Genomic DNA, 14,561 nt, shown 5'->3' with positions numbered 1-14,561 from the left:
AGCTCATTAAGGAACATCACCTTGTCTTCATCGGGCTGGGGGCCATAAACTGAGGTGAGGGACCAAGGGTCGGACCCTGCCCCTCCAGTGATCGACACAGTGACGGAGAATTGGCCGGTGTGCAGTACAGAACAAGCAAGTTCAGGTCCTTTACAAGCAACTAGTATGCCCCCACTAGCGCCGGCCGACGGCAAGTAAGCGAACGTGGAGAAAGAGTTGCCGAGAGCTTCAGCCACGACGAACGGCGTGATCACCTCGAGTTTCGTCTCCTGGAGGGAGACCACCGAGGCACTGGCTTCAGCTACAGCAGTGCTCAAGACATCTCTTCTAGAGCGCGCACATTCCAAATAAGAATGTTGACATTGGCCGCGTCCATGAGGCTTGCTGACGACCAATGATGGAGACGCTGGTGACGACGGCGTTCACGCGTTCGCCGAGACCGACCCGGCCTGACTCGCTATCTGCATAAGATCGGCATCAGAACAGCGCGTTAGCCGCAGGGAAGATATCCCGCAGAGCCGCGAAATGGCGCGGTTGCACCGTCGTGTGTAAGAATTTTATCAAATTCAGTAGCGGCAGCGCAATTTGCATCATCGTCGTTCGCAATAATGCCGAGTTTCCGCATGGCGAGCACCTCACCCTTCTTAGACGGGCGAACGACAAGGTTCAAGGGCTGGTTGGCAAGACGACCACTCCTTCTCGGTGTCGGCGCTGCCCCTGGGTTGGATGGTGGTGGCCGCGGCGTTCTTTGCTCCAGCGGCGTTTGTATCATCAGGCGGACGCTGCTAAGAAAAGCTTCTGCCTTCGCCTGGGCTGCTTGGCACTCGTCGTCTTGTGTTGTTGCGTTAGTGCTCACGAACGACGAGTTCTGCGTAGGCGCGGCGCCAAAATTTGGAACCCGCTGTGAAACAGACCACGCAGCAAACCCGTGGAAGGATGCCTCTTCACCTCCCGGCTGTTCGATCGGTTCCCCACCCAAGGGAGGTGCCCCTTTGTGTGAACCAGCGCATCTTTTCACCACGGTCTTTTTAGTTTTTACCACACCACCTCCTCCCCGCCGGCCTCCTCCTCCTCCACGGCCGGCCCCCTCTTCCTCCTCCCCGCCGGCTCCTCCTCCTCCTCCACGGCCGGCCCTTCCTCCTCCCCGCCGGCTCCTCCTCCTCCTCCACGGCCGGCTTCTCCTCCTCCTCCTCCTCCACGGCCGGCGTTGCCTTGCTTGTTCTTGGATTCTTGTTGCAGCTAATCGCTTTAGGTTGTTATTAATAGCATGGATTTTCGTTGATTTTTCGTCTGAAATAGAAATCGATAACAACAAAAAACCTCTTGATGACGATTATATGTTCGGGTTTTATAATCTTTATTAATTCGCAGCATATAACAATCTGTATCCAATGAACGGGTTTTGATGCCTCCCTTGTTCGATCCTGGCAGGGACTGCGACTATTAGCCCCTGATTTTGACCTGCCACGATCAAGCTCAATTCTTGACGGAACCAAGCTCAGTTACCAGTCGAATCATGACGAGAAACGCGTGGTCCGTGCTGCTGATTTTGATCTGCTTATGGGTTTGCCCTCTGAGGACCAGTGGATTCTCATGGAACATCATCTCCTCCTCATCGCCGGGCTCGTCGGCGAAGGCGGCTAACCAGCGCGTTCCGATGATGGAGCTAGATGGCGCGGTGGCCGACTTCTCCATGGACGGCGCCAACGACCCGCGAGGGCTGAAGCTGCTGGAGAACGCGCAGAGCAAGCTCGCCGGGCCGAGGAACTGCTGGCAGGAGGCGTACCGGAAGCTTTTCGCCAGCTGCGGCGATATCATGGCCGATCAGAAGAAGCAGTCGCGCCTGGCCTGGCACCTCAGCAGCTGCTTCCAGGAGGACTCGGGGCGGCCTCCCTTCCCGTCCTGCGCCGAGGGCTCCAGGATGGTCCATTGCCGCAGCCGGCTGAGTGATTCCGAGGGGAAGGTGTTCCTTGAGTTCTTCCTCGAGACCAATACCCTGTGCCACCAGTTGCAGTAAGTTTTTTTTTTTGTCTCTTAATTTTCCATTTTCAAATTAGATTTTTTTTTCAGTAATAAATCTGACGGTCTGGTTGATTTGTTCAGGGCTGAAGCGTTCAAGCACAACACAGAGAGGCTCGTGAATGACCTGACAAGGACATCCAAGTCTGCCGAGGAGAAGCTCGAGGTGATCGAGGAGAGGTCAGATCAAATTATTAAGGAGTCTGAAAAGGTTCAGGACAAGATATCATCGATCGAGGAACAAACCGACCGTCTGGCAGAGACGTCGAAGAACGTGGGGGAGCAGATCAATGGCGTGCTGGATCACTCGAAGGCCATCTTTGAGCAGTCCAAGGAGATCGCCAAAGCTCAGGCAGCCCTCAAGGAAGGGCAAACGGAGATGAGGGAGAAGATCGACGCAGGCATGGCGCGCGTCGAGGAGTCGTATGATAGCCTTGGTAAAGGGATGGATAACCTGAAAGAGGAGGCAGGATACGTTAAGAGGGAAATAAAAAGTGTTGGCGATTCAATGTCTTCAAAGATGCAAGATTTGCAGAGCAAGGCTGATGATATTGGGAGTGTGGCTGGCAAGTCATTGGAGAATCAGATGCAGCTGCTAGATCGTCAGAGCCGGACCATGGAAGGATTGAATAATCTCCACAGCTTTCAAGCAAAAGCTCTTGAAGAAAGCAGGTATTGTATTTGTGTGCTGCTCATTTTGTATTATTGTTCATGGACGAATTATTAATATACATCTGAAAAAAATAGATGCTGATTTTAAACGAGCATTTGCAGGGAAACAGTTCAGAAACTTGCGCAGTTTGGCCAACGCCAGCAGGAAGAGCTATTGGCCCGGCAAGAACAGATCCGGCAAGCCCACGATCATCTCATCCAAAACTCGCACTCAATACTGGAAGCACAGGTTCTTATCCATCTCATTCTGAATCTAAATAATTTTGTCCCATTTGGGTCTTCAAATCTCCCACCTACTTATTGAATTTTTCACCCGCAGGAAGAGTACAGAGCAAAGCAGGCCAACATTTTTGCCGCTCTGGATAAACTGCACATCCTGCACAACGCCATCCTAGCTGAGTCTCGCTTCATCAAGGCATTCTTCTTCTACTGCTGCATCGTGTTCCTCATCTACATGCTCACTAGTGCAAAGCAAACGTTCAGCATCCGGGGCCAGCTCTACTTTGGTATGATTTCATCCCTGTAATTCACAACTTGTATGCTAGAGTTAATTTCTACATCAGGTGAATGCCCATTTTTGCTGACATCCATGTCTGCCCCGTCAGGTCTTTGCATCACATTAGTCCTGGAGATTGGGCTGATCAAGATCGGCGCCGACGACTTCGACAAGCAGTTCTGGGTCATGTCCAAGGTGTTCTTGGTCAGAATGCTGTTTCTCGGGGTCGCCACCGTCCAGATCCTTCACTCTATATTCACCTACAGGTATGTCAGTATGTGACAAACGAACTGCATATTCAGAATTTCAGCAGCATGTTGACCAAAACCGTTGCAGCAATTTTAACTTGCTGATTACCCTTCCTTCAGGGACTACGAGGCGCTGAACCACCGGCTCCTCCAGACGCTGGTGGAGAAAGTCCGGGCGCTGGAGAAGAACGCCGGCGGGAGGGCGCAGCTGCCGTACGACACGGAGGAGAGCGAGGGGAGCCTGATGGATTACTCGTGGGTCTTCGACGAGCTGGCGGACGAGGTGGACAGCAAGGTGGATCCGAGCTACGTGGTGCGGCCGTGCCACGAGGTCGTGCTGCCGGAGGAGGTCGGCGAGAACTCCATCACAACGTTGGTGGGCCGGAGGTACAATCTACGGTCGCGGAAGTAGGCAGTCAATGTCCTCCATCTTAGTAGTTTTTGTGTTCGGAGGTGCCAAATGAGATGTTGACGAAAATTTGTTCACACGACGATGTTTTAGCATACTGTGATGAAGCTACGATCCCGAAATAAAGTTACGCTGGATTAATATGCATTGTCAAAATCTGATTGATTCGCCATTGTTGTTCAAACGTCCGACGTTTGTTGAGTTCTCATTCCCACGCTTCTTGTAACAGGAGAGAAGATGCGTTACAAGGCCCAAGGAAGGCCTGAGTTTTCTCTACCTTTCAACGGCCCAGAACGAAAAGGCCGTTGAAGCAGCAGTCCATCAGTCGCAGGCCGAGTTTGACATGGGCCCGTTTCCTGCCCAGAAAAAGGCTCATCAGTCATCACAAGTTCACGACAGGTTGAAACCCGTCCCAAACCTGCCCCAACCCGCAATAAATTAACTCCTTCACCCACCCCGCCCCGCTCCATAATTCTACTGTGTTAACCCAACTCAACCCGTCCCACAAATTGATATAACCCACGTGTTTGGTACATGGACATGTAAGTTTATACAAACCTCATGTTCACACCTTAAAAGTTTAGAGAAATTGACCGAAATTTGTTGCAGATGAATTAGTTTGACAGTCCGCTACTTTGTGCAAAGTAGTGCGGCTGGATTTATATGTGGGTCCCGCATCAAAAGTCGGACCTAAAACTAAAATCTCGCGTTCACACTTCAAATTTTGGAGAAATTGACCGAAATTTGTTGCAGTTGAATTAGTCTGATAGTCCACTACTTTGTACAAAGTAGTGCGGCTGAACTTATATGTGGGTCCTGCGTCAAGAGTCGGATTCTAAAACTAAAACCTCGTGTTCACACCTGTTCCCACCTTAAAGTTTAGAGAAATTGATCGAAATTTCTTGCAAATGAATTAGTTTGACGGTCCGTTACTTTGTGCAAAGTAGTGCGGCGTGCGGCTGGACTTATATGTAGGCCCCGCATCAAGAGTCGGACCCTAAATCTAAAATCTTGCGTTCACACCTTAAAATTTTGGATAAATTGACCAAAATTTGTTGCAATTGAATTAGTCTGACAGTCCGCTACTTTGTACAAAGTTGTGCGGCTGGACTTATGCGGACCTCGCGTCAAGAGCTGGACCCTAAAACTAAACCTCGCGTTCACACCTTAAAATTTTAAAGAAATTGATCGAAATTTGTTGCAGTTGAATTAGTCTGACAGTCCACTACTTTATGCAAAGTACTGTATCTAAATCTACATACGGATCCCATGTCACTCAAAAAAAAAACCACTTCCAATCCGTCTCAACCCGCATTTGTGATATACCCAACCAACCCTAATCCATTAGGTACTAAAACCTATTTTAACCCATTCAAACATATCTCGTGTCACGCCCCGCCCCGTAAAATCCATTCCAACCCACCCATCTAGCAGCCCAGGCAAACTTTTTTCCTCTAATGAAAAAAACGACAGTAAACTTTTCGCCGCCAGCTACTACGACCGTCGCTGTACGGGTTGATACTGTTAGAGTCGTAGAAGAAAATACCGTACCATCTCAATCGAGAAAGCACGAAGATAAAAGCTATTTGCAGCCAGCTTAAAAATTCAACCCAGGCAGTCAAAAAAGTTGACCGACATGCAGCAAGCCGAACTGCACAGACCTGAGCCATCGCGCTCCCCAATCCCCATCGTACTATTTCCCAGTTCCCACACGATTTCCCCGCATACCACCATGCACGTCGTACACGTACACGTCTTGAGTTGCTGGCACGCCACGTGTAGCCGGGTCGGCCCCGGCCAGTCGGCAGCCGCCACCTCGAGCCTGGTCCCCGAAAACGCCTTGCTCTTGCTCTTGCAGATTGCGGTCTTGCCCACCGAAAACGGAACGGATTGCGGTCTTCTGTGTCTCCCCGTCCATCATCAGATCCAGTGGTGCCCATGCGGGCCTGAGGCAGCGCGCGGAGCGAGGATGGACGCTAGGGCCGGAGTGGATGTCGGAGGGGTGTGCTCAAGGTGCGGGGAGCTAAAGAGAGAAGCTAGAGAGAAGCTTGCCAAAAAAATTCCAGATATAGACCGTGTCCTCGAGCGGCTGACGCGGATATATAGTTGGAGATGTTAATTGGCTAAGGTTTTTTGTGTTAGTGTTACAATTTTATAAAAAAAACAAGTTAACAACACACAAATGTGGCAATTTGAAATCAAAGAAATACTTATATCCAACCAAATTAAAAAGAAAACACAATTGGGCGATTAAGATGGACAGCTAAGTAGCAGTACTTGTCAAGAATCCTCTCTTCCAAATTAAAGCTAATGAACACAAAACGCGCGCGGACGACCGATGAGGAAACGCTTCATCAGCCTCAGAGCAGCATGGACATGAGCGCGATCGCGGCGAGCACGGAGGCCGCCCCGGCGGCGACGCCCCTGGCGGCGCTAATAGCCGCCGCGGCGCCGACGTCGATCTCGACGATGAACCGGCAGGTCCCGGTGGAGGGGTCGACGGAGGTGGTGGTGGCGAGCCCCCTGAAGTCGCATGCGCGGTCGTCCTGGTCCATGGTCTGGTAGTAGCTGTTGAATGCGTAGGAGACGTTGCCCCTGGCGTCGAGCCCCCCGCAGGAGGTCTTGTACCCGAGCGCCGTGCAGTCGGCGAGCCCGCACGCGTAGCTCACGCTGTCGCCGACCTTCTGGTCGGCGAGGTCCGCCGCCGGCTTCAGCACGCACCACCTCTTCTCCAGGTACCTCACGCCCCTCGCCGGCTTCAGCGTCGACCCGCTATTGCCGCCGGCGAGGCTGAGCGGGTACTTGGGCGTGCCGTCGTAGTTGAAGATGCCCCAGTGGCGCTCGAAGTTCCCCGGCTGGATGCTCTTGCGGTCCTCGTCGACGAGGCTGAAGAGGTAGGCGTCGACGGGGCCCGGCCGCAGCGGCGTGCCCCGGCCGCCGGCGATGTGGTCCAGGAACCCCTGGTTGAACCGCCGCGCGTAGTCGAGGTTCGCGTTCGCGCTGCCGTCCGTCGGCCAGCCCACCTCGCCGACGACGATCGACACGTTCCCGTACCCGTTCCGGCGCAGCGCCGCCACGAGCGTATCGTGGTTGGCGTCGAAGGTGTTCTGGTACGTGACGCCGCCGTCGGCCACCGGCGACGAGGAGCCCTGGAAGAAGGCGTAGTCGAGCGGGAAGTTGGGGTCCGAGTACAGGCTGATGAACGGGTACACGTTGGCGACGAACGGCGCCCCCGTCGACGCCAGGAACTGCACGATGGTGAGCATCAGGCCGTGGATGTCGGCGCGGAAGTCGCCGTCGGAGGGCTTCCCCGTCGACGACTGGTACACGTCGGCGTTCAGCGGCACCGTGACCTTGACCTTGTCGGCAAGCCCGGCCTTCATCAGCGCCGACTGGATGTTCTGCATCGCCGGGAACGTCGTGTTCAGGTACGTCCCGTTGAATGTCTCCAGGAACGGCTCGTTCCCAACGGCCACGTACCTGCACATCCGTCAGGAAAACAAAAACAAAAAAACTTCATAATTAATTTCTACAAAATATTGAATTTTCATTACAACTGCTTTTATGATTTCCCTACAATTTGCAATAAACAAACTTAGTTCAAAATCCAGATTAAATTCGTCACTTGATTAAATTACTGAGATTAAAAATTCAGATAAAAATCTTAGAGGATGAAACTTCATTGTTTGATCTTATTATTTCTCCAGGTGAACGATGATTTCGATCGAACAAAAAGGAATCGACTAAACGGAATAATCTTATTGGTGGATCCATGATGTGAGAGGAGTAGAGGACCACTGGCATATGGTTAGACATATGCATCATACAGGGAAGCATGACTTAAACTGAAAATGATGAATACACACTGAAAATCTTAGACACTGCAGGCAGGAATTTGCCTCAGAGGAAATCTTTGATGTTGAATTTGTGGCATGGTCCCATGAAATGTGACCATCACATTTAATCATGGCTCTCATGAATATCACGGCGATCCGCGGGGTATTTGAATTATTGGACAGCAATAAAGTCGGAAAACTCTGAAAGCAGTGTGATTGTGAATTTTGTGATTTCGATTGCCACCACAATCTCTGTTCGGTGGTTAAGCCAAAGAACTCACCAAGAGGTACTACTATCACCAAGACATTTCTACCCATTCACCTTAGAAAATTCTCATGACACGGCCAAACATATAATTCCCCATTTAAAATACAAGAATTCCCGTATAAAGCAAGATAACAAAAAATTCCTGCTTTCCAAATGAGCCTTAACTTAAGAATGATGCATGGCAAGATCACTCAGGAAGCTTGGAGATGGAATATGAATCTGTTCATGCCAGAGCACATTGGCGGATTCATGGAGGAGACGTGACAGGTACATGGTCTTTCTGGATGGACGGTGACATGATCAGGAACCAAACCATGGTCTAGAAAGGTTTGCGAGAGGCCGATGCTAAACGTGTCGGACGCTCTGAAGCTCATCAGGAGTGCATGATTGTGCCTTTTTTTTTCTCCTTTCTATCCAGTGCCCATGGTATACTATACACGTCCCAATCAAGATGTCACCAATGGGAAGCCCACAGGGCCACAACAAGTGGCATCATCAGCACCGGGAGATTTTGCAGGACGTTTGGGTGGGATCCCAAAGGCCAAAGCTATGTCGTGTGTTTGCAGGCAGGAGCACTGGGCAAAAGGCTGGAAAAGGCACCCCATCCTGTGCCATCCAGAGCTTTTGATGTTGCCATGGGGATTGGGAAATGGCTGGGGTAGAATTTGAGCTTGCTTGCAGCTGTGGGCTTCCCCTAAAGAGGAAGGAACCTTTAGGTATCTGGATCTTGAGCTAAAATTTAGTACTATCACATCGAAACCTTCGGATGTTAATTAGGAGGACTAAATACGAGCTAATTATAAAACAATTATATAGATAGAGGCTAATTTGCGAGATGAATTAATTAGGCTTAATAGATTCGTCTCGCAAATTAGCCTCCATCTGTGCAACTAATTAGTATCTAAATATTTGATGTGACAGGGACTAAACTTTCGATGTGCCAGCAGCAAACAATCCAAAACAAAAAAATGTATTGGCAATGACTTTGGTCATCTTTTTCTTCTTTTTGCTTGCAGTGTCTCGGACAGAATCATGATGTGCAAGGCACAGTGCATTTGACCCTTGTTTTGTCTAATTATTTCGTATTAATGTATTAAAGTTCAAGTTTTTAAGTAATTTTAGTAATATAACAAAGGTAAAACATCGTTTTCAATGACAAAGGCTACTGAATGGCCATATGTTCATCGTTTGTGATCAAGCTTTTTAAAGTTGAGTGCACGCGAATCAGGATGGCCACATTCTTTTGGAGCAGAGGTAGTGGAAACATGGTATGCAACGAAGTAGGGGGAGGCGGTGGTGTTGGTCTGAACCTGATGTCGACGCCGTCGCGGACGTGGCCGGAGACATTCCTAGCGACCCAGTCCTCGGCGGCCTTGCCGCCGGCGGCGAGGTCGGCGAGCATGTCGTTGGGGATGCCGACCATGACCTGGATGCCGGAGCCCTTGAGCGCGCCGAGGATGGCGTCCTCGGCGTCGAACAGCTTCACCTTGTCGAAGCCGTTGTCCTGCAGCAGCCGCACCACCGTGCTCGCCGGCAGCGGGTGGCTCAGCTGCGTGCCCCAGTTCACGCCGATCGCCTCCGACCGCCGCAGGCTCACCGCCACCAACATCAGCGCCACCGCCACGGCGCGCCCGGCGCCGGCGGCCGCCGCCGCCATGGATGGCGATCAAGAACTGCTGCTGCGCCGGGTTGGGTGATCGCTGATCAGGAACTGAGCAGAGCAGGCTGGGAAGTGGAATCCGACAATGTTTTGGTGTCAAGAATCAGTCTAAAAGGTGTAAAAAAAAAAAGAAAAATTCGGAGCAGAAATCAAGGACGGGCTCTGGAAAAGGTGAAGGCGAAAGAACAGAGCACGCAAGCTTTGCGACGAAGAAACACCTGAAACTGTCTTCAACTCTGGGAAAGAAAAAAAAAGAAGGAAACTGCTTTTGGCAGGACGAACAGAACACCAGGTGCTCCGAATCAAACCGAGTTCAGGATGAGGTTCTTCCGGGGAGCAGAGTGTTTGCAGGAGCAGGGGCAAGCAAGGGTCAGAGAGAGCGAGAGGCTGCTACCGGTCCCAAGAACAGAGAGCATCTCTCTCACGACCGGAGCATCCCATTCATATAGGTCGCCGGGGTAGGGTAGGGCTGCGGCGCAAGCAAGAATAACCCCGGAAAGAAGAGCAGGACGAACAGGGTGTAATCCTATGCGTTTGATGCCCTAGGGGGATAGGGCTTAGGGTGGTGTGTATGGTAAGAGGAAGATCGCGGTAGGAAGGAAGCAACGGCCGACAGATCGATGAGCTGGTGGAAGAGGAAGGCGCGAGCGAAACCCGGAGGAGAACCGGGGGAGAAGAGAACAAGAACCCTTCCGTTGCCAGTGTGGTCTGGTCACTGGGCCCAAATGTGTGCCAACAGTGTTGTGATGAGAGATTGAGATAGAGGGGAAGAAGGTATCATCATCTCCTTGGAAAGAGGATTCAAGGCATGGAATGGAAGTGAAAAGGAAAGAGGGAGAGGCGGCCAGGCGGCAGACTTATCGCGTCATCTTTTTATCATGTGCTGTTTCTGTTTCTGAATTTTTTTTATTTTGTGCATGGATATGTAGGATGTTAGCTTTATTTTGTCTCATGAAATTAAGACACCGCCTTATATTAGGGCTGATCCTGCAAGTTTAGTTAGTTTGGTATAAATAAATGCAAAAGGAAGGGCATGATGATGATATATGATTGATGGAGGAGAGGTGTACACATTTCAAACATTAGTGTAAGGTAGTATTGTGTACAGTAAAAGATCTCTATCAATGGACGAGAGGTTTGTGAAAACAAACATAGGGGAAAAGGAGAAAAAGGGGCATGTGTACGTCAAGGACCAATGGACGGCGAGAGTGAAAGCCATGGCTGGATACGTTTATGTGGATCTCCTGCCGCCTTACTTTTATCGTATGCTCCAAACTAAAATGGGGAAAAGTGAAAAAGGAGGAAGACATCGACCACCTTTGTTTCTTCTGCATATTGTCATCATTCAGCAATTTTATTTTCCTACTTCTGATTTTTTTTCCTTTTCAATAAGGAAATTTTATTGATCTCAGTCCATTAATAAATCAAGGTGACACAACTGAACTAAGGGGGTGTTTGTTTTCATGGATTAAAGTTTTCTTGTCACATCGAATATTTAGATACTAATTATGAGTATTAAACATAGACCAATTACAAACCCAACACAGATGAAGACTAATTCGCGAGACGAATCTATTAAACCTAATTAATTCATCCATTCATCCATAGGATCATTTCCGGCCTCAGTGTAGCCACTGCCACTACCTCTGCGTACTTGAAGTGTTACGTACGTACGGAACAAGTGAGGCTGGCAGGTGGAGCATCCAGTGGGGAAAAGACCTGATTCTGGAGTGGCAGGGGAGCTCAAGTATCTGCCTGGTTGTCTGGCTTTTGCAAAAAAAAAATTATGTTGAAGTGGCTTTTGCAAAACCATATAGTAACTATAAACACATGAGCAAGCAACGAAAGAGCCGTGCCTAGCTAATCTGCCCATCGAATTCTTGCTTTGGAGAGAGGGGATGATGAGCATCACGGTGGGGGCCGAGGGAGCATCAAAGAAGTGTCTAGCAGATGTCTGAACTCGAAAAGTCCGTCATGCACTGTGTTGAACTTGCAAAAAGTAATTACATAGTAGCGGTTTAGGGCAACAAAGAATAATTTGAATATTTGGTCATGCTTGGAGTGTGTTGAATTTTTTTGAAAGTAAAGTGTTGGGAGTGTGTTGAATTTTTGCTGGACACATTTAGTGCTTAAGGAGTGCTATGTGCAGCACCAGGGCGCCTGTAATGATGTGCATAAGGTGATGTGCATGTTATATGGACACTAAAGTTTGGATAGTCTCGCTTGGAGATTCGGTGCTCTGCTGATCAAGTTTCCAGGAAGAGAAAAAAACGGAAGTCACTTTTATTTCTCGGTTCTGATCGATCAAGATCTTAATTGTTTTTTTTTGTTCTTTATTTATGGATGCATGTCATGCATACATCAGTGTCAGTTGGCGCATCATTTGATCATGTTGGCACCTTCCTGCGAAGTATTGTTAGAGTTGAAGCTTGTTTCATCAAGCTTTGTCACATCTGTTCTTTCACTGTGCGTTCAGAAATGGTGTTGGCCCTCCTTGAAACTTCCAACCACTTCCAGGGAGGATCTGGTCTTGGTATGCTGAACCATTTGGTCTGATTAAAACAACATCATTCTCTACTCGAGGGTGTTATATCTAGTTAGGAACAAAATGATCTGTACGTGTCTCCCATGTTGTTCTTGCAAAAAGAAATGATAACTGAATGGTTACCTCCACTTTGAGGCCAGCGGAACTAAGAGTTCGCCTTCTCTTTTTTTTTCTTCTCACTTTGTACTATTGCCCTGCTATACCGAAAATATTTGCACCATTGCCTCTGGTTTGTAATAAAGTAGCGGCAACGGTGCAACTAATTTTTTGAAACAGGAAAAACAAAAAGCAATTTCATGTTTAGTCCCCCAAAGTTAGGGAAACCATGCTAACACTTAAAAAAAAGTTCAAGCTTTGATTCATCCAGAGATGCTAGTTCCTGGTAAACTTCAGAAATGATGATGAGCCGGTCCATACCAAAACTTCAGAAAGTCTAATCAAGAGGCCCACTTGACTAGCCAATCCGGCTATGAAGATCGAAGAGTTTGACTCGTTGAGCTTGCCACGGGAAAGAGTATCAGTTTTATGCTCTGCTTTTGTTGCCGCTTCCAGTGTGACCATTTTAGGGGCCATTCTAACTTTCTTTCTTCACTAGTGACTAGTTTTACCAGCCTGCTTAGATTAATTGTCCGTATGATTAGGAAATTTAGAAAAGACTCATTCTCCTCTAGAATATCAGCGACTGAAGTTTTGATGAGTTCCGTAAGTCCGTACGAGTTAATTCCCTCAGTATTATAGAAATTTTGATAAGTTCTTCGTATGCCATAGAATTTTTCGAAATCTCCTTAGCGCAATTAAATCTATGATTTATCCCTTTAGTATCATTCCGGCCATGTTTCTATCCAAGTGTCCTAAGAGTGGTTGGAAAAGGTTCATCGGCTATCCACGAAGGTTATGCCCTTGTGCGTGCATTCTCTTAAGAGGAGCTCCAACAACGAGGACTGCTGAAAGCTTTGCTTTTCGATACCTCAGTAAAATTCGACATGTCGTCATACCTAGAGTTTGTCTTTCCTAGAATTTACCTTTCGTATTTCTTATTACACTTACATTCCGCGTTTACCTTTCCTAGAACTGCTATGTGTAGTTTATAGATTGAAACTTAGCGTGCAAAACTCTTTTGCTGTAGAAATAACAACACATAGAAAACTCTTGTATACATTTAGATAGAACTGGAATAGTCTTTTTATATGTACTTGGAGCCTTAGTTTTTAAAACACCTAATTCACCCCCTCTTAGAGTGTCACGGTCCCTTCAGATGCCACGTGGATGCTAAGCAGGGTGACCATCACATAATAAAGTGATTTGGATTTTGTCTGAACCACTTAGTTAATTTATTGATCTAAATCTTCAAATTAATAGTTGGAGACCTAGGTGAAGTTTATGAATTTTACTCAAAATGAAACTACATGGCAAGCAAAACAACCATGGCAAATTTGGTTTAGGCGGAAAGCAAAGCTATAACATTTATAACTATTTTAAAATACTCCATTCATCCATAAAATATGTTCAAAGATTGAAACTTTGTGTCATTTGTATATGAGTTTGGTGTGACACAAATGTGCCCCCTATTCCAATAATGTTTATGATTGCCTCACATTTTTTTTAACGAATGCGCACGAGATTGTGCCTATTTTATTGATAGAGAAAGGAGTTACAGCCGACTAGCCAGTTAGAATACACGCGATTACACGATTACTCTTTAGTTGAAATTAACACTAAGTCCTTTGCCCCTGCTATTATCCATCTCTAGCTTCTTCCTTTATTTTTGCGACTAATGCGATGGCTGCCATCTCCTCTCGATTGAATACACGCCTGTCCCGTTCCTTCCAAATTTCCCATATGATCAGCAGTGCCATGGAGCACATTCCCTTCCTAGGGGCTTCTGTTTTGGTGGTCATGTTTATCGACCAGTTTTACACGTTGTTGCTTTGTCGCCATTCTGAGGGGTGTATGCTTGGCTGTGTCGTCCAGTTCGCCACCAGGCTCCAAATCCTTCGGGTGAATCTGTATTTGGCCAATAGGTGATGTGCAGTCTCTACTTAGCATCTGCATAAGGGGCATATAGGGGAGTGTGGCCATCCCCTATGTGCGGGCATATAGGGGAGTGTGGCCATCCCCTACGTGCGAGCCGATCAGCTGACCACACTCGGTTTTGTAATATTAGTCATGTAAAGAATTTGCACTTCAGCGGCACCCAACAGTGCCAAAGTGTTTTGTTATGCGGTGATTTGGTGGATCTAAAGAACTGTACGCCGAGGTCGCCAGGCACTTTCTATTCGATGTAAATTTCCAGCGAATGATGTCCTCCTGCTGTGGTTGTAACTGGACCTCTGTAGTGAGTCGCCAAAGCGTCATAAATTCTTGGAGGTGCATTGTTGTTACTCCACCATGTATGTTTATGTCCTTGA

At 48.2% G+C, this 14,561-nt stretch overlaps 2 protein-coding genes across 2 annotated transcripts; one reads left to right on the top strand and one right to left on the bottom strand.

Annotated features, from left to right (window-relative positions):
• The first annotated feature begins 516 nt into the window (after positions 1 to 516).
• LOC117861310 (protein GAMETE EXPRESSED 1) lies at positions 517 to 3,989 on the top strand. Its single transcript, XM_034744841.2, has 7 exons — positions 517 to 1,252; positions 1,432 to 2,013; positions 2,104 to 2,691; positions 2,794 to 2,920; positions 3,011 to 3,197; positions 3,297 to 3,453; positions 3,556 to 3,989. Exons 2-7 carry the CDS (start codon positions 1,517 to 1,519, stop codon positions 3,845 to 3,847), a joined length of 1,848 nt encoding a protein of 615 aa, XP_034600732.1. The 5' UTR covers positions 517 to 1,252; positions 1,432 to 1,516; the 3' UTR covers positions 3,848 to 3,989.
• A 2,023-nt stretch (positions 3,990 to 6,012) lies between these two features.
• On the bottom strand, positions 6,013 to 10,436 carry LOC117862248 (glucan endo-1,3-beta-glucosidase 6). The gene is made up of 3 exons (XM_072294565.1): positions 9,827 to 10,436; positions 9,259 to 9,673; positions 6,013 to 7,324 (listed from the first exon to the last, which is right to left on the bottom strand). Exons 2-3 carry the CDS (start codon positions 9,603 to 9,605, stop codon positions 6,205 to 6,207), a joined length of 1,467 nt encoding a protein of 488 aa, XP_072150666.1. The 5' UTR covers positions 9,606 to 9,673; positions 9,827 to 10,436; the 3' UTR covers positions 6,013 to 6,204.
• Positions 10,437 to 14,561: the final 4,125 nt, after the last annotated feature.

The sequence above is a fragment of the Setaria viridis genome, chromosome 6 (genome assembly GCF_005286985.2).
Source record: "Setaria viridis chromosome 6, Setaria_viridis_v4.0, whole genome shotgun sequence".
Taxonomy (NCBI): domain Eukaryota; kingdom Viridiplantae; phylum Streptophyta; class Magnoliopsida; order Poales; family Poaceae; genus Setaria; species Setaria viridis.
The sequence above is the reverse complement of the archived record's forward strand: the minus strand, read 5'-3'. Positions and strand labels throughout refer to the sequence as shown.